The following is a 27001-nucleotide window of genomic DNA, read 5'->3' as shown; positions in this document are numbered from 1 at the left end:
GGTAGGAAGGGGCCAAAGGCCAAAAGATGTAGATATTCTCTAAAAGCTAGAAAGTGAAAAGTATTCTTCCCTAGACCTCCTGAAGTATTACATTTTAGCCAGATACAGAGAGTCTGTAATTCAAAGTCTTTAAGGCTCTGTGTGTGTGTGTGTGTGTGTGTTTTCTTGGTGACCTACATATACCTTATATTCAAGAAGTCCAAAAGGGAATTCAGCTTTCCATTTCTTTCTAGAAAATGTTATACCACTTCCTTTTTTTCTTCTCTTTGTGGTGGGGAGTACCAGGGATTGAACCCCTCAGGGGGTGCTTTACCACTGAACCACATCCCCAGCCCTTTTTTATTTTGAGACAGGGTCTTGCACAGTTACTTAGGGCCTTGCTAAGTTGCTGAGGCATCCTCCTACCTCAGCCTCCCAAGCCACTTGGATATGAGGTGTGCACCACCACGCCTGGCATACATTTTTATTTTATTATTATGATAAAATATACATGACAAAGTTTGTCATATTTTCTGTAGTTCGGTGACATTAATTACATTCACTTTGTTGGATAGCTATCACCACTGTTCCTTTCCATAATCCCACAGTGAAACTCTACTTATTAAATAGTAAGATCCTACTGCGTTCTTTCCCCAGCTTCTGCTAACCACTGTTCTGTTTTCTTTCTTTTTAAATTTTTTGTAGTGGTAGATGGACAGCATGCCTTTGTTTATTTTTTGTATGCGGTATTAAGGATCGAACCCAGTGCCTCACACATGCTAGGCAAGTGTTTTGCCACTGAACCACAGCCCCAGCCCAACACTGTTCCATTTTCTGAGTGTTAACATGACTGGTTTAACCACCTCATGCAAGTGGAATTATATAATCTTTGTCCTTTTATGTTGGTTGTTGTGCTTAGTATATAATTCTTTCCAGGTTTTTGGTAATAGTGTGTATGAGAGTTCCATTCTTTTTTGGGGCAGGGCAATATGTCACTATACATATATGTGTGTGTGTATGTGTACACACTCATATATGTGTGTGTGTATATACACACACACTGTATTTTGTTTATCCATTCTTCTGTCAGTGGACATTATTTTGATTACTTGAGCTTTGTAATAGTTTTGAAATCTAGAGATCGGAGTCCTCTAACTTTATTCTTCTATTTCAAGATTATTCTGGCTATTTGGAGTCCTTTGAGAGTTGGTAAGAATTTTTAGGATGGGGTTTTCAGTATTTTTGGGGTTGGGGATACCAGACAGGCAAAACACAGGCACTGGGATTTTCATTAGGATTACATTATATCTTTAGATTACTTTGAGTACTATTCTCATCTTCATATTAAATCTTCTAGCCTATGCACATAGGATGTATTCCCATTTACTTAGTCTTTCATTACTTTCAGGAGTGTTTTATAATTTTCACTGTACAGACTTTATTTTGCCTCCTTTGGTTAAGTAATTTAAGTACGGTCACACACCAGTTAACATTGGGAACATTACTGAGAAATGAGTTGGCAGGAGTTGTCATCACTATGTGAATATCATAGAGTGTACTTACACAAAGTAAAGTGGCTACGATGTCACTAGGTGATATAGTCTTGTGGGACCACCAGTGTGTATATAGTCTGTCATTACTGGAATATGGTTATGTGATGCATATTCTATTATTATTTTTTGTTATTGTAAATGGGATTTTTTATTCATTTCTTCTTTAGATTGTTCATTGTTAGTGAACAGAAATGCAGCTGATTTTTGTGTGCCCCCCCTTCAACTTGGATAAATTCATTCATTTTTTTTCACTTTCCCTTTCCTCCCATTCTGATTAGAACATTCACTAATATGTACATATGTAGTAAAAATACCATTTCTTGTTTTACTGTCTTATTTTCTGTCATCAACACCTCTGCAGCCACAAGTTTGGGAGCACTTCTTTCTTATTTTCTATATTCCTTGTATTTTGCCCTCTTAAGTATTTTTGAGCTCTGCCTTCCTAATTCATCCTATTAATAGTTTTTGTTTTTTTTTTTTTTAACTCGGGATTTAACCCAGGGGAACTTTACCACTGAGCCACATCTCCAGCCCATTTTATCTTGAGACAAGGTCTTTCTTCATTGCTGAGGATATCCTTAAACTTGTGGTCCTCCTGCCTCACCCTCCCAGATTGCTGGGATTATAGGCATGTGCCACTGCTTCTGGCATCATTATTAACAGTTCTAATCTATTCTCCACTCTGGCCAGAGGTGACTGCTCTGTCTAAATGCAAATCTGACCTTGTTGTACTGTGAATCTTTCCTGACACATTTCTATGGCATATTAGGTCTCCCTGATGTAATCCACAGTTCAGTTATTCAGCCTTACCCCCAAGCTACTCCCTAACGCCCTCATTTGACTCATTTCATAGTAAACTGATTGGAGTTTCCTGAACACACCATGCTGAGTTCTGCCTTTGCTTATTACTTGTTATATTCGTCCTTCTGGGCAGCTTTTCTTTCCTCACTTGATTAACCCTTCAGTTGCTCCTCCAAGAGAGGAGTCCCTTTCTTTAGGAAACCTGTTTTAATTTCTGCTCCCCCAGTTGACTTTTTTGTTGCTCTTGTAACATTTATCAAATTGTATTGAAAAAGTGTATGTTCCCGGACTGTCCTTTCCCTTAAGCCAGTAAGCTCTTGGAGGTTTTCATTTTCTATCACAATGAAAGCCCTCAGTAAATGCTTCCTCAACTCCTCAACTGTTGTTTATTATAAGTCTGTTAGCTTCCAATAGGGATAGGCAAAGGGACAGAAGGAAAATAAGACTCCTGCTAATATAACTGTGTTGACCAGTGTTAGACCTTAATAGGTATGTTCTGAAACCTTAAAGGAAGACTAAATTTGGACTACTACAAAAGTACCTATATGTGTGTGAAAGGGTACCTCATTGGAAGAGAGAAAATGGTGATAGGAGAAATATGTTAAAAGGACACAGATCACACTAAATAATCTAGGTCTGCATTTTAAGCTAAGCCTTAAAAATCTTACAGCGTATATTTTTCTTGTAACAGTAACTTTAGGATATAGAAAACATTAAATTTATTACTAATACTCAAAAACTTAATTAAAACTGAATAATGAGGAGTTGTAAAATCACCTTTAAATGGTTCCTGTTCTGTGTTCCTGGTACTGTATTCCACAGTGTGGGAAAGATATATAATCCAATTAGGAATTGATTATATTACCTTTTTAAATAAAGAAGCTATTAGCTTGCCAAAACTAATTTAGATGAGTATTCCAGATGTTCAGTACAATGGCGCTTTTTTAATAAGGAAATAACTATTTGTGTTTTTAGAAGTTTACAGAAATTAGTGTCTGTCTTACAGCTGTAGTTTTAGATTAAAATGCTGAAAGTGGTATTTATGAGGTGATAGTCACTGCAGGCAATGTTATGATAGCAGTTGGATTGCTTACTCAGAATTTTTTATAGCTCCCTGATTTGCCTAGTCTTGTTCATTTCTAAAATCTAACACCTGTGTTCTGTAAGCAAGCAATGTTTTAACTAAGGAAAAATTTGCTTATTCAAGACATAGAAACTGCTGGCCCATGGCATATACCTGTAATCCCAGCTAGCTATTTGGAAGGCTGAGGCAGGAAGATTGCCAAATTCAAGGCCAATTTAGTGACATCCGTCTAGAAAAACAAAGCCAAGACTGGGGATATAGCTTAGTGGTAGAAGCACTCCTAGATTCAATCCTCAGTATTGCCAAAAATAAAAAATAGAAACTTTTTAGTTTTCTTTGTTTATTAGTAATTAGAGAAGCATATCTCTAATGAAGAAAAATGCTCCCTAGGAAAATGGGATAATCTAAGTAATTTAGAAGTGATTATATTTTCTGATATTTATTTCACAGTGTAAAAACAAATTAAGGAAACTAATCACATACAGGATAAAGATTTTAGTATTGTCTGTGGAGAACTGGTTGTATTCATTGGTATGTTATAGTTATGCTTGTCAAATGTGGTAAGCTGATAAATGAAACCTTGAAGACAACCACATTACAATCCCTGGAATCCAGAAAAAGGGGCTTTTCATAAGTAATTAAATTAATGATTTTGAAATGCTATTATTCTGGATTACCTGTGTGGACTCTGAATGTCAGTGCATGTGTCCTTATGTCATTGCAAATATCCATATGCTGCTGGATGTTGTGTTGCATGCCTGTAATCCCAGTGACTCACAGAGCCTGAGGAAGAGGATCTCAAGTTCAAGATGATACTCAGCAATTTAGTGAGGCCCTAAAAAACTTGGTGAGATCCTGTCTCAATAAATAAATAGGGCTGGGGAATAAAGATATTGTGTCCGTGTATAACTAAAAAAAATTATATATATATATATATATATATATTTTTTTTTAAATAAATACAAAGGGTTAGGGATGTGACTCAGTGCCTCTGGATTCAGTCTCTAGTACAAGAACAAAACAAATCAAGAAGGGTGCTGGTGGGGAATGTTGGCCAAATTATACTTTTTTATATAGCTTGCATAATGAACAGTGAACACCATTATGTATAACTATAATACACCAATAAAAATTGTGGGGGAAGGGCTGGGGATATAGCTCAGTTGGTAGAATGCTTGCCTCACATGCACAAGGCCCTGAGTTCAATCCCTAGCACCACCACCCCATCCCCCCAAAAAAATGTGGGGGGAAAAAAGAGGAAGGAGGCAAAGGGAAATTACAGTCAAAAAAGAGGAGGCAGTATGACTTCAGAAGCAAACACTGGAATGATATGGCCATAAGCCAAAAAATGCACTTACCCCAAGCTGAAAGAGCTAAGGAACAGATTCTCCCCTAGAGCTTCTGGAGGAAGGTGACACTGCCAACACTTTGATCTTGGCCCAGTGAAAACTGAATTCGAATTTCTCATCTCTAGACCTGTAAGAGAATAAAGTACTATTGATTTAAAGCAACAAATTTTGGTAATTTGTTACAGCAGCCATAGAAAACTGATGTAGCAATCATTCTTCAGAGTGTAATAGACATTTCTAAATAACCCTGTTTACCTAAGTTCCTTCCCTTTCAAGGGGTATAATTTATAGCTTACTCATATTGGACTACAGTTTTATTTTAGATGCTCTGAATATACCAGGCAATTTTTATGATTAAAGCAGCTGGTAAACATTTTTAGTCACAGAACTCATGAGAATTTAGCTCAAAATAAGTTAAATTTTATTTTAAAGTTCCTTTTTTGAGAACAATGTTTCATCTAATCTGGAAGTTCCTTGGAGGCTGCCTATTCCTTCAACTACTCTGGTAAGAGTAGTTCAGACTCCTAAAATTTTACAATAGACATGTCATCTCTTTTTTTCTGCCCATCTGGTATTTAACATGTGTTTATCGTCTACCTGTGCTATTGAAAATATTCACTTGAGACTCTCATCCAAGAATTGAGGTATCAGTTCATGGTGACCCAACAGATGCTATAGTCTGTCACTTGAGACTTTGGTTTATTGAAAGTCTGACCAAAGAATAAAGGCCATGTATTCTCTGCTCTTGTCCTTTAGGCAGCAGTGTTATCTTCCTCTCCTCAAAGATAGTGTGTGTTTGGGGGAGGAGGGATAATTCAAGAAACATTTTATAAAGAATCCACAATTTTCTTATGAAATATAACCCAGAAATATCTCTGTTCAATAAATATTCTTTCCCATTGGGCTTGGGCTGGAGCTCTGTGGTAGAGTGCCTGCCTTGCACGCTGAGGCACTGGGTTCGATCCTCGGTACCACATAAAAAAATCTACAATTAAAAAAAAAAAATTCTCTCCCCCTAATCTTCTAGGAATCTTTGGTATACAGGTTATTAACAGACAACTGACAAATCTGCATTGACAATTTTTGTTATAATTTTTGAATGAGTCCTTTAGAATCAGCCTACTCATTGCCTTTCTGTATTATGAGGTATATAATCAAAGCTTCTAGTTCTTAACTTCCAGTATTTTCTTCTCAAAAACAAAACAAAAAAAAGTACTCTTTTTGAAAGGATTAATGTAAAATCCCTTTTTTTTTTTTTGGTGGTACTGTGGATTTACCACCAAGCTGTACCCCCAGATCTTTTTTATTTTGAGATGGTCTAAGTTGTTCAGTCTGGCCATGAACTTGTGATGCTTTTGCCTTAGCTTCTCTGTGTACACCATGCCTGGCTAAAATCTTGGTGAGTTAGCAAGTGGCTAAATATTTTGTTATTTCTAGTTTTCTATGTGTCAGAGGGCTAAGAAATAAGGATGTTAAGCGATGATACCCTTTTAGTTTTATGTAATGTTCTAGCACTTAATATGAACATCTCATTCAGTTTCGCCAAGAATCCTGCAAATTTTTATAATTTTGCAGATTAAAAAGAAAAGATTTCTGAGGTTGACAAATTTGTGATAGCCATACCTAATAGCTTCCAGAGCTAAAATGCAAACCCTTGTAGATTGACTTGTGTACTTTCTAGTTGTCTCATTTCTTGTATCATAATATAAGGACATCCCTAAAATAAGTTCTTTGTCCTTATTGTTGAGAAATTTATGATTTAATAGATCTTTGTTTCCTCAAATGGTCTTGGGAACAAATGTAAGGCCCAGTTAGAGGTTTTGAGAGTTTTAGGGTCTCAAAAGAGTTGAATAGGAACATACATTTTCAATTTTTTCCCCGTGAACTTTATTTTTTGTTGCACTTTGCTTCTATAGACTTGACTGAAGTTTTTTCATACTCTTTGATGTACTTAAGGATTGTAGTTTAGAGGTTGAATAGAAATTATATTTTCTGGAGCTTCCATATTACTTTGTTTACCAGGTACCATAAAATGAGTATTTATATATGGAAAAAAATGTTATGATTGGTGTTTATATTCCCAGATTAGTCTTCAGAAGATTAACCCATAATGTAATTGAACTAGTATACAAATACAAGTTTTTCAGTAGTTCACACACCACATTTTGTTTTTTTAGTATTGGGGATTTAACTCAGAGATACTTTACTACTGAGCTATATCCCAGCCCTTTTTTATTTATTTATTTTTTTAGATAATTTTTTAGTTGTAGATGGACATAATACTTTATTTATTTATTTTTATAGATACATTTCTTTATATTAACCTGAACGTAGACAAACTGTATGGAGCAGGGACAAAATAATGTCACAGGAGTTTCCTCATCAGTTCCCCTTTGCTTTAGTTCTTACCTCAGGTCAATGCCATGACAATAGGATATTCATTTGGTAGGTCAGGATCCAGAAATTTTGAACTTGGGGACTTTATACTTCTTGTACAAAACCCCTAGCCCCTGAGAGGTACATAGACCTTTACTCTCTAATATATACAAATTCTCCTTGGGAACAGAAGGGGCAAGAAGATCCTAGGTTCTTAATTTTTGAAATATAAATACCCAGGGGAGATCAGACAAGTCTCGGAATTTATAACCCCTAGAATATATGCATAGTCTGGGGTTTCAACCCTTCTGAAATGTAAATAAATATTGTACTACCAGAGAACCAGATCTCTGTCAGTTCCATCTTATGTTTCAAGGCTTGTTTTTTGAAGGACAATTTCTTTGCTCAGAAATACCTGATCATACAGAAACATAAAAATATGTTCATTGTTAAATCTTTGTTTTCTTTTACACCTGTCCTCCTTTTAGTAGCAAAGTTTTTATTCGAAGGCATTGTACAATTACAATGTAAATTTAAGCGGATGTTTTGGTGCAACATGTAGAAAGGTTAAGGCAACCCCAACATGCTGCAGGTTTGTCACACATCTTTGGTAGATTTCACCTCCTTATTCAGGTAATGCATCTCATTCAAGTCACACGTCATTTTTTTCGGTGACTAGTTTGCAAGGGTCTAGTAATAATTGATCCATTTTTTTTTTCTAAGTGTAATACACACTCCATTGTGTTCAGCCTCTTCTCCTAGTAATTGTGATTTGGTTTCTTGATATTCTGCAGGAGTGTGATGGTGAGTCTAGGTTGTCAGGTTGACTGGATTGAGAGGAAACACCTTTACCCCCATTTCTTCTCCTTCCCGCTCTGGCTGCCATTAGGTGAGCAACTTCGTTCCGCCATATTCTTTTGCCATGATGTTTTGACTTCACCACAGGTTTATAGTAGTGGAGCCTGCTAATCATGGAGGGAAGCTGTTAAAACAGCCAATAAAAATCTTTCTTCCTGAAGGTGATTTTCTCAAAGAGTTTAGACAACTTCATCATTTTCTCAGCATACCTCTTCTCATAGATTGGTGAAGGAAATGTTTGGCAAAGTTCTTCAAAGCTACATCTTTGCACTGTCAAAGCAGTAAGGTGGACAGAGCTCTAGGTTGATATGGCACTTGATGGCAGCCTTTGTATTTGGTGCATGTGGGATGTAGATGCAGTTCTTGTGGCAGGCACCTGAGAGGTGAGGCACTGAAACTGTACACACTGGATTCTGACCAAAAACTATTAAAGCAGAAAACCAAAGCAAGACACTGCAAAAAATGTTTAACTCCTGTGTTAATGTGACTTTTTTCACCATGGAAATGTGAAATGTTAAGGAAGCCTGTTTGAACTCCTTTAGTCACTTTTATTTTTTTTAAGCAAAATACGTATTGAATAACTGCTATGTACCGGATACATTAAAAGGTATTGAGTATATATTGTGGTGGGTAAGATATAGCCAGCCATCTTTCAAGAAGCTTAGAGGCTATAAATGTGCTATAGTGAAACTGAGAGTGCCATTATGATATCAAAATTTAAGTGCCTTGAAATATTTGACATATAATAGGCCGCTCTTAAAGGTGAGGAGTCAGCTAGATGCTTGTTCATGTCTATCCTTGGTAATATTTTTTATGATAATCTGGTAAATGTAAATAAAGTGCTTTCCTGAGTTTTGTGAGCCATTCTAGCAAATTATCAAATATGAGGAGGGGATTGTGGGACTTCCTAATTTCTTACATAGGCAATTGGTCAAAAGTACATGAGGCCCGGACTTGGAAAGAATGTCTCAGGTGGGGGCAGTCTGTGGACTGAGCCCTTAAATGGGGTCTTGAATTAACTTTAGGCAGTTAAGTGTCAGAACTAAATTGAATCACTGGACACTCGGTGGTATCTGGAGAATTAAAGAATCATCTGCTGATATAAAAAGAACACACACATTTAGTGTTAGTGTCAGAAGTGTTGTTTTAGGGGATGACTCTGTATTATGGATATTGGCCTTTGATTATTATACATGTTGTTGATACTTTTCTCTATTGCCAATCTTTTGAATTTGCTTATGATTTCTTTTGTTTATTTTTTTTAATAGAAATTTAAAATTTGGGGGCTGGGGATGTGGCGCACTCGCCTGGCATGCACAGAGCGCTGGGTTCGATCCTCAGCACCACATAAAAATAAAATAATAAAGATGTTGTGTCCACTGAAAACTAAAAAATAAATATTAAAAAAATGAGAAATTTAAAACTTTTTTAAGGAGGTTAAATAGGAACCTTTCTTGTCTTGGCTTAAGCTGCCTCATCCCAATAGAATTTGACATTCTACCCTCTTTTCCTCTAGATGTTTTATAGTTTTTTTAATGTTAATTGTTTCAGAATTTTAAAATCTTTTTAAAAATTCATTTCTTTGATTTAATTGAAAAAAATCTCAGCAATTTTTTTAAGCTATTTGAATTCTGCTCTCATATTGATAATTTCCCCCTTTAGGTTTCTTTTTCTGATTTCTAGTGCTTAATTCATTTTTTTTCCAACTTTGTGGTTTTATTATTTAAAAATATAAGTTATAAATATTTCTGAGTGAAATTTGTCTCACTGCATATCACATATATTTTGGTAAGGTAGTGTTTAGTGTTTTTATTTTATTCACTTAAAAACAATGTGTAATTTTCAATTTTGATATTTCCTTTAACCCATTACAGTATGACAGTGTGTCTTTTGCCTCTGCATTAACTCATTTGATTTTTTTTTTTTTTTTTTTTTTTTTTGGTACTGTTTTTGAACTTGGGATTCACCTACCTCAGCCTTCTGAGTGGTTGGGATTTCCAGATGAGCATTCTGAATATCCTATTGATATTTCCCCTTTGTTTTTTTAAAGCTGCCTGCTTTTCAAAATCTACTGACTTATTTTTAAAATTTTTTAAACTTTATTTTATTTATGTGGTGCTAGGATTGAACTCAGTGCCTCACAGGTGCTGGGCAAGCACTCTACCACAACCCTTCCCTCCACTGTGGCTAATTCTTATTAGATTTATTTTGTTTCTGCTTCTGCTTCTGAAGTTTTCTAGTACAGACAGACCAATGTTACTTTTCATTTATATATTCTCCACATATTTTATTTATTTGTTTGTTTATTTTTGACACGTTTCCGTTGTCAGGTATTCTTTATTCAGAAGTACAATTAACTTGCTGTAACTAGGGATTGGTCCTGTGAATGAAAGTTTATGGGATAGGGCATTGTTTTGGACAAGCCTTCAGAACCAGGCCACCACAGACCATGCATGCCAAACCACTGTGGAGACACTTGTGCCTTATGCCACATATTCCACTTGAACTTTGAAATGGGTCAGTTTTCCAGAAAGCAGAGATTTCAGTTAACCTGAACCTGCTTGCTAAGGAAGTCCCCGCTGTTGTAACCCTGTAAGAAAAGTAACTTTGAAACAAAGAATCTGTTTGTTGTACTCATTTCTTCTGTTTTCAGCCCTTTTCTCACTGTAATACAAGCTTTCTCTGTTTCAGCTCACTGAACACTTGTTTCATAGAATAAGTGTTATTGGAGTTTAATGGCGAAGGTTCCTCTAGGGGTCCCAATGGACTAGTTTCTGTCACCCATCTCAAGATGCCAATCAAAGAGAAGGAGTAGTAGTGAAGGCAGGAAAGGAACTTTAAAAAGTTTAGTTATACCATGAGGACAAGGGATATAAGTGTTAGCCCTATCTTCAGAGATACTCACCTGAGCTTTCAGATTATAAGGAACAGAGCGGGGCAAAAGTATGCATTGCCATGTATAATATGAATTGTAATACATTCTGCTGTCACATATAACAAATTAGAATAAAAAATTAAAAGTTTGCATTGTCAAGTATTCTTGGTCATACTGTGGTCCTTTTGATCATTATCTCTGGATAGGTCAGGAGGGGATTTGCCTTTGGCCAAAAGAAAGTTGCTGTTGCCTAGGGTGTGGTTTGACCTCATCATAAGATGTTTTTGTCATAGACCTTTTCCCTGGAATCCAAAGTGAGTGCAGGACAGAATGACTCAGAGCAAAGAATATAGGTGTGAAATGGAGGCAGACCTGCACATTTTTTAATCTTGTTTTTAGTTACCTATTGAAGATTTGCAGGTTTAAGTAAAGAGTTAGTACATTTAGCAAAAGTAACTTCTAAGTCCTTGTTAGATAAGGTTTTGCCCAATTCCAGAATTGTTTAAAAAAAAAAAAGCGAAAAGCCAAGTAGGCCTTTTAGTTTGTTGGGATTGTCCTTCTCTAGGTCTCAGGCAGACTTAGATCTTATTCTTTTATGTGGCACAAATCTTCAGGTCCATGAAAAGAATCCTTGAGACTTTGTTGATACTTCATTTCCTGTCTTCTGGTTTCAGCTTTATGTCCAGCCTTTCAGACTGTAACTGTTACCTAGGCCATCCATTTTTGTTCTTTTCCTCTTCTCTATTTATGTTAGTTTCTACATTTATAGGTGACGCTCAAATACTGTTGATTGAAGTCCCCGTTCAGACGTGAAAAGCAGAAGCTAAGTGTGCTTTACATTTGGCTTGGCTGGAGCAAGGGAGAACTACAAGCAGAAACGCAACTTCTCACTAAGCCAAAGAAGAGAAAAGGTTATAGAAGATTTTGGGAAGAGTGGAATTTACGTTAAATTTAAATGAAGCACTTTATTGACCTAGAGCAAAGAAAGAAAATTTCTTGAGAGTTTATCTTCAGTGACTGCTAAAAGTGGAAATTGTGTGTGTGTGTGTGTGTGTGTGTGTTATCATGTTCTTCATTCAAGAGTAGACTTTATAGCCACCTCTGTATATGTGAATTGTGTCTCAAGGCAAAAATGGAATTTTTTGTTCTCAGTTCCTCTTTTGCCACTCTTTTTTAGCTAGGTTAAAGGGAAGGCCAGTAAAACATCTACACTGCTGACATGTTCTTAACAGTTGAGATAATTGTTTTGGCAATCAGCAAGGTTGGCTTTTTCCTCCTCCCTCTCTGGTCTCAGAATCATCTGCTACACTGTCAGGTAAGATAGCATCCATGGGGTACTATTTAAGACTCTCGATACAAATAAACACTGTGATGCAGATATAACGAGAGAGAGAAAAAAGGACCAAAAACCTCTCCAAAGCCTTTGTTATCCTAGTTTATCAAATGGTAGCAAATTCTATTTTTCAGCATCATTTTTTTCTCATTGGTACTTTATTTTGATTTTTTTTTTTTTTCCTGTTCATGCATTATTCTCCTGACCTTGGTGAAAAGCTTTTGGACAGTTATTTAAAATTCTCTGGTAGGGAAATTATAGCTCTGTTTCATCAAGGTCAGTTTCTGGAGATGTGTTTTATTTTTTTGTTTTGAATATATCTCCCTATTTCTTCATTTTGCTTAACACTGTGCATCAGACTAAACCACCTTTCCTAGTCTTCACAGACTGCCCTTGCACAGACACGTTAGGAGGCTCTGGCACCCCTGGTAAGTGCACAATCACCTACATGGGAACTGGTATGAAAACTTGAGACAGCTCCATGTTATAACCCTACCCTGTTAGGAGTAAACTTTTTTTTTTTTTTTTTTTAGAGAGAGAGAATATTTTCAATATTTATTTTTTAGTTTTCGGCAGTCACAACATCTTTGTTTGTTTGTGGTGCTGAGGATCGAACCCGGGCCACACGCATGCCAGGCGAGCGCGCTACCGCTTGAGCCACATCCCCAGTCCTAGGAGTAAACTTTGAGCGTCACCTATAAATGTAGAAACTAACATAAATAGAGAAGAGGAAAAGAACAAAAATGGATGGTCTAGGTAATAGTTACAGTCTGAAAGGCTGGAGGACAAGGCAGAAACCAGAAGACAGCCTGATCAGCCTCACTGATTGGGCAAAACCGTATATAACTGATCAGCCTGACCAAAGATTGTGGGGGCCCCACAAATCTTTGTGCTAGTCTAGTCTGTGTGTTTGTCCTTAGTAGTCTCTAGATGTTTGGAGTATTCTGGATTCCTCCAGCATTCTAAGACAAGCAAGACAGTTTTCTTAGCCATTACTTAGATAAGTTATGTCTTTGATCTTTACAACTGTTTTCTTCCCAGAGAGAAGCTAGGAGCTGTGATTTTTTTTTTTTTTTTTTTTTCATCAGTTCTCTTCTGCTGAGCCAGGGGAGAAAGGACTACAGTGACACCATCCACTTGAACTTCTATCTCTGTTCTCACTGATCCCTCCTGGGTTAGCTCTCAGCACTCCCAAGATAGGGTAGACAGCAGTCAGTCTTCTGAAAGGATCCCAGAAAAATTTGGATCATTGGGTGTGTGCAGTGCTTGTGTTCTTGCTCCCCAGGGAGAAGCTGGGAGCTAGAAGGTTTCCTCCTAACAGGGTAGGGGTTATGACATGGAGTTGTCTGAAGTTTTCATACCAGCTCCCATGTGGGTGACTGTGCACTCAGAAGGGGTGCCAGAGCTGGGTTTTTCACAAAGGGCATCTATCTGTCTTGGTGTGTTTGTGGGAAGAAAGGAGGGTCTAAGGCTTTCTATTTTGCCAACTTGCTGATGTTACTCCTAATCTAACTTTGAAAGGAAAAACACTTACATAAGGCCTTATATAAGTGTTACCCTACTTTTGCTCACTCTAGTCCCTGCTGAATATTATAAACATTTTTTTAAACCTTCTTCCACACATCTGTTGGCTTTGATTGTTAACTCAGTCCTAAATTGTGTCTTAATTTAGTTTCCATTGGCTTACCCAGCACTGTAGCAGTTACAAGTGGGTGTGTAGTCAATGGTTATTTTCTTAAGAGTGATCTTGATTTAGGCTTTTAGGGGAGGGAATAAAGAGGAATAGAAGGTAGATGATGAAATGAAAGTATGAAGTATTTGGTATTATATATAATGAGAGCAGATTTCAGAGAGTTTGGTTTCTTTGGCTTTTGCAAGAGAATTTTTCAGGGATGTTGTTTTGAAGCCAGAGTTTCATTTTGAGGCCTTGGCATACCAATCAAAAAAGGCTAGCCATTGTACTTTCAGTACTTTCTCTCCTTACTTTTCTCGAGCTTCTCTTAGAGATATTATCTTTGACATGTCCAAAATTTCCCATAATAGCTGAGGTAATTTTAGTAAGCATGATAATTTAGGATTATAGTAAGAACATGTAGAGGAGACGAGTTCTGCCAAGAGAAGTTTGCAGCTTTCACTTTGATTCAAAGAGACAGTTGCTATAGCAGATATCTATCCATACAACTTGGTGGCTTGGGTCCATGGTAATCAAACTGTATGATTACTAGTCTGTTAATCTTTAGCCCTTGAGCATAGAAATAAAGGACAGATTGTGTCTTCAGGTAGGCATGAGATATTTCTTTTTCACTATCTACTAGACCTCTGTACTAAAGGTCTGTAAGTAATTAAAACTTGTGTAGCAACTCCACTACTCTTCTCACACCTTCTATATTCTCTACCTTAGTAAACTATGGTTGGTTTCACAAAGTCATCTTTGACCCTTATTTCTTACACCTTTGTCCTGTGTGTCACTTAACGGTCTATGGTTTAGTGCATATAGTTACCACATCACTCAGATTTTCTTCCAGTGGTTTTCTTACCGATTTTATTGCTAGTTGGTTTCTATTTTTCTATACTATGCATGAGTTTCTATAAAACTACTGGATCATGTTACTCTCTTGTTTTAAATTTCCGGTGCCTTCCAAACATAAGCATGCCTGGTTTTTAGGCGCCTTTGTTTTCATACATCAGCTCTCTCTTTGGACTAAAACCCCATTGCTTTTGTACTCCAATACCACTATAGTAACTTCTTTCTAAGGCTTATTTCATCTCTGTAAAAGCTTTCCTTATTTCCTCAAATTCCCTGATCCTTCTCTATAATTCCACAATGTTTTACTCACTCCTTCTTAGACTTAATCTCATCATACTATGGTTTAACCATTTATATATATTTCCTTTAAGACTCTGATTTTGAGGTAAGGACCTTAGGAAACTAATGCTTGGCTAATAAATAATAGATACCTACTAAATATTTGTACAACTGGAGACCCTTTGTTTTTCTGTGCCCCAGAAGAGTTGACACTTCCCCAAGTGTTTACTTGAGTCCATCACCCTATATAAAAATAGGTGAGAAATGGGTCTTATATTATTTTATCAATTTATACTGGGACTGAAGGCAGGATTAATGAATGAGGGTAATGAAGAGACCTTGAAATGCTGTCAAATGGGAAGTAGTTGGAGGAACTACGATAGTTAGCCAAAAACAAAGATCGGGTCTCTGAAAATTTAAACAGTTTTCATGTAGAAAAATCATCAGATGTTAATCAGTTTCTCTTTAGAGGGGAGCTATAGGATGAAGAGTTAGCAATTTTAAGCTCAGCATTAGAACTGACTTCCTAGGGTAGAGCTATGAAAGTGGAAGCAGAATGACCTGTGGTTTAAAATACTATACTATTGTAAGCAAAGTTGGACTATGTGGCTATACTGGAGTGTCTGAAGTTTTCTTGACTTAGTCTTAAGTTCCATGACCATGAATTTCATAAAAATATTGTTTTGAGCTAAGATCATCTTCTATGTATTCAATGATGGTTCTGCACTTTTGATAATGTTTAGTACTTTCTGTATGCCAGCATTCGGACATCAGTGGTAGTCTCTTGCTGTAAATAATTTATGTTTATAAATGGACATATTCTTAAACCTCTCCTCTTTTTAATTTTGAGGAACCAATGTATAATTTGTTTTTATTATTTTAAGATTAACAATTGCTAAAAATTAGTTTTGAGGCTTACTTCCTGTCTTCATCCATTTGACGTACTATAACAAAATACTTTAGACTGGATAACTTATAAGCGACATAAATTTACAACTCACAGTTCTGGAAACTGGAAAGTTCAAGATTAAGGCACCAGGGCTGGGGATGTGGCTCAAGCGGTAGCGCGCTCCCCTGGCATGCGTGCGGCCCAGGTTCAATCCTCAGCACCACATACAGCAAAGATGTTGTGTCCACCGAAAACTAAAAAATAAATATTAAAAATTCTCTTTATTTTTATTTTATTTTAATTTATTTTATTTTATTTTATTTTAAATATTAAAAACTCTCTTTAAAAAAAAAAAGATTAAGGCACCAGCAAATTCAGAGTCTGGTCATAGATGGCACCTTCTGTGTCCTCAGATAGTAGCATGGCAAAATGGTTCCCTAAGCCTCTTAAAAGGACACTGATTTCTCAAGACCTAATAACCTCCCAAAGTCCCCACCTCTTGATACTATTGCATTGGAGATTAGGTTTTCTAGGGAAGTTCAGACTTTTCCTCTGAAGATTTAATAATTGACTCTGCTGAAACAAACTGATAATAGGCAGATTAAAAGAAGAAAAATCATACAAATTTCCTATGAATTATGAAAGGCCAGTTGGTTGAGGCTTAACTACTGTTTTCATAGATAGGGGAGAGAGAAGTTGGAGGCTATAGGTAATTTAATTTTAGAGGGTTAATACATAATTTTTAGGGGAGTAGGGATGAACTTCAACAGACAGTGGTCTGGGACATAGTTCCTCTGGGCTGAGGTGTGGTGTTTGATTTTTCAATGGACCTTTATTTTATTTATTTACATGTGGTACTGAGAATTGAACCCAGTGCCTCACGCATGCTAGGCAAGTGCTTTCCCACTGAGCCACCACCCCAGCCCCAGGTGTTTGATTTTTCAGCTTCTTTCTTTCACATGTATTTAGTCTTCCTTGGATGATGAAATTTCAGTAAGAATATTTGGCCAGACATGGTGGACATTTGTAATCCCAGGAGGCTGAGGCAAGAGGATTGCAAGTTTCAGAGCAGTCTGGGCAATTTAATGAGACCCTGTCCCAAAATAAAATGAAAAGGGGCAACAGATGTAACTTGATGATAGAGCACTTACTTACCTAGAATGTGTGAAGTTCTCTGAATTCAATCACAAAAGAAAAAAGGATATTTGAAGGCATGTATGTTCGTCTTTGGCAGAACCTGTGGTAAACTAGGCAAAGGAACCTCACAGAAAACTCTTCCCTGTGTTTGCTACTTGCCAGGTGCTCTCACTTTTGAAGTTTAGGGAGGCATATTTTATTTTTATTTATTTTTTAAAATACCTTTTTAGTCATAGATGGACATGACTTTAATTATTAATTTATTTTTTTTGTGCTGCTGAGGATTGAACCCAGTGCCTCACGCATGCTAGGCAAGTGCTGTACCACTCAGCCCCAGCCCCAGCCCCAGCCCAGGGAGGCATATTTTAGAGTTCGGTTTTCTGAACCCACCTATAGTTTCAAACTCAGTTTTGGGGATACACATACATTCTGACCATACATTTTTCTTTCCAAATACTAAAATCATTTTTGTCTTCTTTTTATTCCTAGCAATGTCTCAGGCTGTGCAGACAAATGGAACTCAACCATTAAGCAAAACATGGGAACTCAGTTTATATGAATTACAACGAACACCTCAGGTAATATAGACCAAGATAACCTAGGGGAAATATGAGGTATATATAAACTGGAATATAGTTTTAGAAATTGAAAACTTAAAACATAACAGTAATAGTAAATTTATATACAAGACAACCTGACATTAGGTTTGTTAGCTGACACTTCATGTATTGATTCAAGAAATAATTTGTCATGAACCAAGGCTATCATAATTGTGTGTAACAGGAAAAAAACAAATAGGTAATTTTTCTGAAAAGTTTGGCTGTGCAGGGAAGCAGAGAAATGGAGCAAAATTTCAGAGGGGAAAGTGGGATTGAGTAGTTTTCAATTTTGTTTTGTTTTCTAAGATAGAATGCCCCTTTCCCTGCTTCCTCTTGCACATTCTAGGACATATGTAGAATGTATCTTTCACATTTCATTATGTAGCAACTCTATTGAGATAGTAATGTCACAGGCTGATATAATGTAGAGGGAGAGATTACTGAAGCCTGAGAGCAAATAAAATAATCCAAAGAGGGATGTCTTTGAGAAGAAATGAAGGAATTTACTTTTGATAGGAAGAGGCATAGTTCTTCTTGAAAGGAGAGAAGATAATTTATAGGTTTGATAGAAAGTGAGGAAGCTTCTTTTAATGAAATATCATATAAAGTAATCTATTGCAGGTAGAAGAATGCCTGCAGATAGAAGAAAAGGTATTAAATAGTGTAGAGAAAGAAAAAACTAGTTTGAGCAGCGTTGGATGCCCATTTCAGGCTGGTGAAATTTTTAGCAATAGCATTCTGGTTCTCCTCTTTCTTTGCCCCCACATTGTTGTATGCTCCAGGTGGTACGTTTATCCAGGATTCAGTTTTGTAAGGTCTGTTCTAAAGAGGGAGATAATAATTGGTTTATCATAATAGCTGAGTGATAGTTTTCTAATCTATAAAATAAAGGTTATAATTCTTAAATCAAAAGTTTGTGTGTTAGGATTTTGAGTGTTCTAATACAAATATTTATGTATGAGGTGATAATGGTAGATACACTAAGTACCCTGATCTTATTATTATACACTATATACAAGTATTGGAATGTTATACTGTGTCCCGTAACTATGTATAATTACAATATGTTAATTAAAAATGTATTTTTAAATAACAATAACACAGGAAAAAAGTATGCTTGTGTAAGTAAAGTAAAATGCTTACAGTGCTTTGTGTAGAGAGGTTAAACGTAATAGTTACTTAATAATATATGGTAATTATTATTGTAAATTTAAATATATTCTACTTGAGCCCTTTATGGACATTATCTATAATTACTGACTTGGCTTGAAAGTGGTTGATCTCTGGCCATATTTAAGAAAGCACAAATAGGATGGAGAGCAGTGGAAACAGGAAGTGTCTGTAGCATGCTGGAAAACCCTTACTTGCAGCTTCTCTATTACTTTTCATTACCCACCATACAAGAACCTTCCTTAGTCCATCTGAGCTGATATTGGTGGTTGTAGAGTTAGGTAATCTTTTGTTCTTAGTGCCACTTGTAGGGAGGATTTACTAATCACTCTGTTGCAGTATATCCTGGAATTCTTCATTGGAACTCCAAATGCATTTTTGCAGACAGTTAGGGACAATTACATATGGTAATACATATACTTCAGATGTGTTGTGGTTTAAAATAGCTGTGGGTTAGTCTGAAAACCTGAACACTTTTTATAGAATTGCTCTTAGGATAATACTTTTTTGAGGTTAAAAAGTGATTTAGAAATGAAATCCTATTAAATTGATAAATCAATATGTACTTTTGTTGGAATCTTAAAATACTTTAATGGACATGAAACACAATTTATTAAAGTGGTAATTTTTGAAGATGGAAGAATTCTTATAGTTCGATTAGTCCTAACTTCCTTATTTTGCAGACAAGAAAAAACAGTATCATAATAATTTAGAAGCACAGAATTAATAACTAGAGCTACTAAGGTATATGATTTCAAATTCAAATATATGCATTTATTTATCTATTCAAATGTGCTTTTTAATCACACCAGGATAATTTTTTACTACTAAGTTTTTGTATACATTGTTGTCTTTAGCATTAAAATAAAAGTATTTATGAAGTGATGGTCAGGTTGAGGGGAATTAGATTATATTATAGCTGAAAGAAGATTGATTATGAGTTAACAGTGGTAGTAGTTGGGTGATGGATACATACATGTTAATTTTTACCATTTTCAGTACTTTTATATGGTCAGATTTGTCCATAATTTTTTTAAAAATTAGCATTCAATTTTAAAGTGATTCTTTTACAGGAGGCAATAACAGATGGCCTGGAGATTGTGGTTTCACCTAGAAGTCTACACAGTGAATTAATGTGCCCAATTTGTTTGGATATGTTGAAGAACACCATGACTACAAAGGAGTGTTTGCATCGTTTTTGTGCAGATTGTATTATCACAGCCCTTAGAAGTGGGTATGTTGAAATAAGTTATACTGTGTACTTAAATTGTACCGTGACAGGGCTCTCTGGAGTTGGAGAATTGTATTCCGACCAAAGTATTTGGTTAAAGCCTAGTTTTTAATTATTGGCAAATATTTGTTTTGAAATCATTGGTTTCATGTAATTTCAGAAGTCTCATAGGATAAGTATGTATTTGATAAAATTATAAAACATGAAACCATGGCTTTCCTATTTGTTAAATATATAAATAATATCCATATGAAAGTGTTATTCTAAGAAAAAAGTTGATAATCTGTAAATAAGTAGAAGGTAATTTTTCCTTGTATGGCAAGGATATTAGAAGAGGGAAATATAAATTAGAAAAGGACAGTTGGGTGTTGTGGTGCATACCTATAATCCCAGTGACTCAGGAGGCTGAAGCAAGAGGGTCCTATATTCATATCTCAGCAACTTGGTGAAACCCTGTCTCAAAATAAAAGGGCTGGGAATGTAGTTGAGCGGTAGAGTGCCCCTAGGCTCAATCCCCAGTACTGTGAGAAAAAAGAAGTGGGGGGGATGATTTTTATTTCTAAAATGATTATATGTAAATTATTATTAAAAATATTCAAATTTTTCTATTTGTAAGTGATGGTGTCTAAGATTTCCAAAATTTTGCTTACGTACTGGTTAGATTTTTCAGGAAAATTCAGGTTAATCATTTAAAATTCTGTGACTTAGTAAAGATAATAACTATAATAAAGAACTGGATATTTTTGTCTTTAGCCCAAGATACTAGCATTATTTGCATTTTTCTCTCCTCTTTTTATTTAGCAACAAAGAATGTCCTACTTGTCGGAAAAAGCTAGTTTCCAAAAGATCACTCAGGCCAGATCCAAACTTTGATGCACTCATCAGCAAAATTTATCCAAGTCGTGATGAGTATGAAGCTCATCAAGAGAGAGTATTAGCCAGGATCAACAAGCACAATAATCAACAGGCACTCAGTCATAGCATTGAGGAAGGACTGAAGATACAGGCCATGAACAGGTAAATGGGAAAGAGAGCCTGACCTGATAGCCATTTTTCTGAATATTAAATATTGAATTTACTTTTTGAAAAGTGTAAATAAAATATGGTAACAAATCATAGTGCTACATGAGTACCTTTTCATTATAATATATGCTTGTAGGCCTAATTAGGGTATTCCTTTTTCTTTCTTCCTTTCTTTTTTAATTAGACATTGATGGACCTTTATTTTATTCATTTATTTGTATGTGGTGCTGAGAATCGAACCCAGTGCTTCACACATGTTAGGCAAGTGCTCTACCACTGAGCCACAACCCCAGCCCAGGGTATTCCTTTTAAAACACTGGAATCTAGCTTGGAGCAGTGGTACATGCCTATAGTCCCAGATGCTGGGGAAACAGGGGCAGGAGAGGATCACAAATTCAAGGCCTGGGCAGTTTAGCAAAAAGCTGTTTCAGAATAAAAAATTAAAAGGGGTTGTGGATGTAGCTTGGTGGTAGAGCACTCCTGGGTCCTCAGCACCACACACACCAAAAACCTCTCAAAACCATGAAACAAATTTTACTGTCTTGGGGCTGTGGTTGTAGCTAGTGTAGAGTGCTGGCCTAGTATATGTGAGGTTCTATCCTCAGCACCACAAATAAAGAAAAAAAGAAAGAAAGTATTGTGCCCATTTACAGCTAAAAAATAAAATTTAAAAGTGTTTGAGTGTGGAGTTCAGTTGTGTTAAGTACATTTACACTGTTTTGCAACCAATCTCCAGAATCCTTTTTATCTTTTAAAACTCCAGTTGTACCAATTAAGCAGTAACTCCCCATTTCCCCTCCTCCCCCCTGCACCTGGTAGCTACCATTTTATTTTGTTTATATAAATTGATAACCTCATATAAGGGGATTCAGTATTTGTCTTTTTGTGACTGGTTTATTTCACTTTAGCACAGTATTTTCAACATGTTTCTCCACATGGTAGTATGGGATCAGAGTTCATTCCTTTTTAAGACTGAATAATATCCCACTGTATATCTTTTTGAATCATAATTTTGCCCTTGAATGCATTAATCTTTCTGTTTTAAAATTTTTGAGATGATCCATAGATTTTTATAAGCAGAATTTTACTTTATTAAATTATTTTTAAAATCAATAGGTTATCCTTGTTAATGGCAATAAACATACTAATCTCAGAAGTACATGTCATTCTTTCCTATCTTTTTCATCATCCCTCTCATTGTGCATACAGGTAGAAACAGGCAATATTGTAGAAAGAATGTGGTCTGTTATCACATTCTAGCTTTCTTCCTGCCATTTATTTAACTTTGTAACTCAGTTTCTTTGGCTTTTCTTAACTACAAATTGATGGAAATGTATTGCCTTGCCAGGTTGTTTTGAGGAGTAAAGGAGATTATGTACACAAAGTTCCTTGCCCAGTAATTGGCTTTAGAATTTGAGCTTGTTAATTGAGCTGCATCTGTATCCATCCCATTTTCCTCATTTGCATTACATTAGCAGACTTTGAGACAAGTCTCCCGGGGAGCTAGTGCTAAATATCCATCCTCCTCTATATTATATTTGCTTAACAGTGTTCTAATTTACACCTGAAAGAGGCATAAATAACTTCCCTTAGAGATTTTACTGTTTCAAATTTGAATCATACCTTTCTTTAGAATTATAGTCTTATAAAAATGATAAAATATAAACAAGACTTACCAGTGTAAAAGTGAGTTGACAAATTGGTTTAAATCACTAAAGTGTGTGGTGAGATTTTCTAGACCGTTCAGGGACGTGTGGAAGCAATGATATTATTCAACTAACCAAATTTACTTATCAAAGTTTTTTAGAATTCTAAACTTCAGTAGCAAACATGCTTCATATTTGATGGTTTAAAGGCCTAAATATAAATTTATGCATCCTTTATTTTCTTTTTCTTCCCCTTCTTTTTACTAGATTACAGCGAGGCAAGAAACAGCAGATTGAAAATGGCAGTGGAGCAGAAGATAATGGTGACAGTTCACATTGTAGTAATGCATCCACACATAGCAATCAGGAAGCAGGCCCTAGTAACAAACGGACCAAAACATCTGATGATTCTGGGCTTGAACTTGATAATAACAATGCAACAGTGGCAATTGATCCAGTAATGGATGGTGCTAGTGAAATTGAATTAGTATTCAGGCCTCATCCCACACTTATGGAAAAAGATGACAGTGCACAGACAAGGTAAATGTGTGGGCTAGTTTTAGCTATATGAGTTCAAAATGTTTAATTTGGAGTTAAAAGATGACTGTGACTTTTTTATGGGGGACCATAGTGTTGGGTTTGATTCTTAACACTATGGTCCCCCATAAAAAAGGTAGGGAGCAATTTTGCATAAGAAATAGAAGCAGTATTTGTCATCCATTGTTAAGGTTCAGCTTGTTTATACAGGTCCTGCATGGCTTTCTTTTCCTATGTACCTCCCATCCAAAGTTGTACATATGAAAAGAACGACCCTCCTAGGTAGAGGACAGGAAAGGACCATATCAGGTACCAAAAGGCTTTTAAAATTCAAGCTGCAAAGATGCATTTGCCTGTATTTCCAGCATCCTGCCTGTGTGACTGAGTGCAGATTAACAAAATAATAATTGAATGAATGAATGAATAGAATTACAATGTTTTAAAAAAAATCCCTAGAACTTCTATGCTCAGTTTTAAAAAACAGAAATTTTAAATCTTATACAATAAACAATTTGCTGATATTCTTACTATTCCTCTTGCTGCCATAGGCAGTAGATCTTAATCATTGGGGTTGAAGGGCATATTGTACTTTCTGTAGTACTTTGTGTATATTTTTTTATTTTTGTCACTTTTTACAGGCGGTAAGGATGGTAGAGCTTTCATATCCGACAGTGAGCGTGTTGTACCTTTCAATTAGAAAGTTTTAGGTTATAGAACAACAAATTTGTTACTTTGTCAATAATTGAAACATTAGCATTTTACTTTAGCTTTTCTAGAAATATAATACATAATTTACATTTTTCTCAGGGTATTCTACAAATTAAATTTTTAATTTTTAATTCTTCCAGATATATAAAGACTTCAGGTAATGCCACTGTTGATCACTTATCCAAGTATCTGGCTGTGAGATTAGCTTTAGAAGAACTTCGAAGCAAGGGAGAATCAAACCAGATGAACCTTGACACAGCCAGTGAGAAGCAGTATACCATTTATATAGCAACAGCAAGTGGCCAGTTCACTGTGAGTATTTAAAATAATGGACTATTTATAAAAGGAGCATCTTGACCAGCTCGAGTGGGGAGTGGTGGGGTGAGACCTAAGAAAACAATGTACAGCCCTAAGACCCCCAGAAAAGAAATTGCAACAGAATAGTTCACTTTTGATATTCCCTAAGATTATAAAATAAGGGCTAGGAATGTTGGTACATGCCTATATTCCCATGCCTATAAACTAGCTAAGGCTGAGACAGGAGGATCCCAAGTTCCAAGGCAGTCTCAGCAATTTAGCAAAGCTCTAAGCAACGTAGTGAGACAAAAATGACTGGGGATATGGCTCACTGGTGAAGTGCCCCTGGGTTCAATCCCCAGTACTAAAAATAAAAAAGATTCTGTAAGACTTCTGTTTTCGTTTTATCTCGCTATTATTGTGCTTCATGCAATTTTTATAATTTTTTTTCTTTTTCATTTTAGGTATTAAATGGCTCTTTTTCTTTGGAATTGGTCAGTGAGAAGTACTGGAAAGTGAATAAACCCATGGAACTTTATTACGCACCCACCAAGGAGCACAAATGAGCTTTTAAAAACCAATTCTGAGACTGAACTTTTTTATAGCCTGTTTCTTTAATATTAAAGATGTACCATCATTACTTTTATGGACAGATCTTGGATATGTTGTTCAATTTTTCTTTCTGAGCCAGACTCGTTTACACTTTTAGAATCATTTCCCCTTAATTTAAGATTTACTTTTTGGAAGGGACTATAGTTATTCAGTACTTTTGCTTTCCTTTGAAGAATATATCTAAGTTGTGTGCTTTCACAAAGTATGGTTCCATTGGGAGCACCTTTGACCTGGGAATTTTTCATAGTTCTGTATTCTTAAGTGAAGATTCAGTTGGCCGTCCCTTTCCGTCTCCCCTCAAAAGTTTTTTAGGCCTACAGATTGTTAATATGTATTCTGACTTTTTTTCCTTGTGTATATTTATAGTTTTCTATATAAACTGTAGTATCTTCATGAAGACTGAGGCTCAAACTTACTGTGCTTAAAAACAATTCTCATAGGATTATTATTTTCATGGTATTTTCTTCCATAATATCTCGTTTTTAAAAGAGGTTCTTTATGAACTTGGTGTCCATTGTCATGCAATGTTATTTTTTTTTTTTTTCCTTTTTTCCTCCCTATAAGTTTAGATGTTCTTGTCTTGGGGAAGAGAATCAAAACCTTAAGTTCTATGAGCACATGGGTCATTGACATATTTCACTGAAGAAAGAAAAATTAAATTGATAGTAATACGTAGTCCTCAATTGTTTATTTAAGCTTTTTGTATTAGTTCCTACTGTCACTTTAGTTCCTTTATTATGTGTTTGATGTTTTTTTACCCTATTAAAATATCAGAAATATGGAGATATTTTGCACTTTAGCCTTGATGAAAAGTACAAGATATGTTCAAAGCTTCCCTAATTCTTTTCTTATTGGTAGCCACATAAGTTTTGAGAACAATGTGGTACATGGAAAAAATAGGTTTGCTTCTGTTTGAAAAGTGTGCTTAGCATTTTAAGTTGCTATACCAGTGTATAAATTTGGTGCTCTGCTAATTATACTCTGTAGAAGCAGATTAATGGAGCTTAAGCCCTGCTTTGATAAATAGTGAAAGGTAATTCTGTAGAAGAATGTCAGCCACTACAACAGGGTGAAGTTATTCTACTCTTACTAGTTTTATATTACGGGACAGTGTTGACTAGGAGCCAGAAGGCTTTGTGCTAACAGGTCAGAAAAAATATTGACTTATATGTTATTTTCATTCCTGTCCTGATTGTAGGTATGTTTTAAATTTTATATTATCCACAGTATTTACAAAGACATGTTTTTCATTGAGAAATTAACCCCAAAGGGTTTTGAGAGGAGGGAGTAGACCTCCAATACCGATGTAACTAAAGTCTGTCTAGTCATTGTAAATATTTATCTGTCAATTTTGACAGATTGGGGCCAGCTTGATGTTTTAAATCTTGAGTATAAAAATTTAAAGGCTTATTCAATTTTTTACCATTTTATTGAATATATTTGAAATCTGTTTTTACAGTTTTTTTGGTAATTGTACCATGAAATTTGAAAACCACCAAAAATTAAGAGAACTTTTATAAATTCCTTTTCTGGTGTAATGTTAAGTTGTATAGATTATTAATGCATGTCCAGTGAATATAACCCTGGTTTTGTGATAAATCTGCTTAGATTTTATTGGTGACATGTTAGATTAGTGGTTGCATTAAATAACTAAATTCCCATTGTGGTTATTAATTGAAATTGTCTTTAAGCAGAAAGTTATTTGTGACTATAAGCTTTGTGCTTAGAGAATGTATGTGTTTTTATCTGTCAGTATGGGAGGACATAAACTGTTTGCATCATTAGTGAAGTCATTGGATGTGTAATCCTTTGCAAGATGTAATTATAGGTATTTCCATTGAGAGTGTGTGTATATATGTGTGTGTGTGTGTGTTGTGGCAGGGGAAGTAAAGATTGTTGGCCATCACTACTGGCCAGGTGTTCGTAAATACAAGTAATTTCTGTAACCACAGGCTCAAGTGACTCACCAAACTTGATAAAGGCCTTTGTATACATTATTTTTTTAAGTTTATTATGGTTATATATATATAGTCAAATTTACCATTTTAACTTTTTGGGGGGTGGGTGGGTGAGGGGAGACAGAATCTGGCTATTTGCTTAGGTTGGCCTCAAACTTCAGGACTCGAATGATCCTTCTG

General features: G+C 35.7%; 1 protein-coding gene across 5 annotated transcripts in view; it reads left to right on the top strand.

The window, feature by feature from the left end:
• Positions 1-26524, top strand: part of Rnf2 (ring finger protein 2) — a 40974-nt gene extending 14450 nt beyond the window's left edge. For 3 of the 5 annotated variants that reach the window (XM_058585119.1, XM_046462692.2, XM_046462693.2), the window contains exons 2-7: positions 17530-17618; positions 19883-20043; positions 20842-21057; positions 22977-23249; positions 24095-24266; positions 24716-26524. In XM_058585119.1, coding sequence (XP_058441102.1) covers positions 17532-17618; positions 19883-20043; positions 20842-21057; positions 22977-23249; positions 24095-24266; positions 24716-24817 — 1011 coding nt within the window. In that variant the 5' untranslated portion in view covers positions 17530-17531 and the 3' untranslated portion in view covers positions 24818-26524. Of the gene's footprint in view, positions 1-8014; positions 8032-11957; positions 12191-17529; positions 17619-19882; positions 20044-20841; positions 21058-22976; positions 23250-24094; positions 24267-24715 lie in introns of those variants that run through there. The other 2 variants (XM_058585117.1, XM_058585118.1) reach the window with 2 other exon arrangements.
• The last annotated feature ends 477 nt before the right edge of the window (positions 26525-27001 follow it).

The sequence above is a fragment of the Marmota monax genome, unplaced genomic scaffold (assembly GCF_021218885.2).
Source record: "Marmota monax isolate L192 unplaced genomic scaffold, Marmota_monax_Labrador192_F-V1.1 WCK01_AAM20220418_F8-fsc00250, whole genome shotgun sequence".
Lineage (NCBI taxonomy): Eukaryota > Metazoa > Chordata > Mammalia > Rodentia > Sciuridae > Marmota > Marmota monax.
The sequence above is the reverse complement of the archived record's forward strand: the minus strand, read 5'-3'. Positions and strand labels throughout refer to the sequence as shown.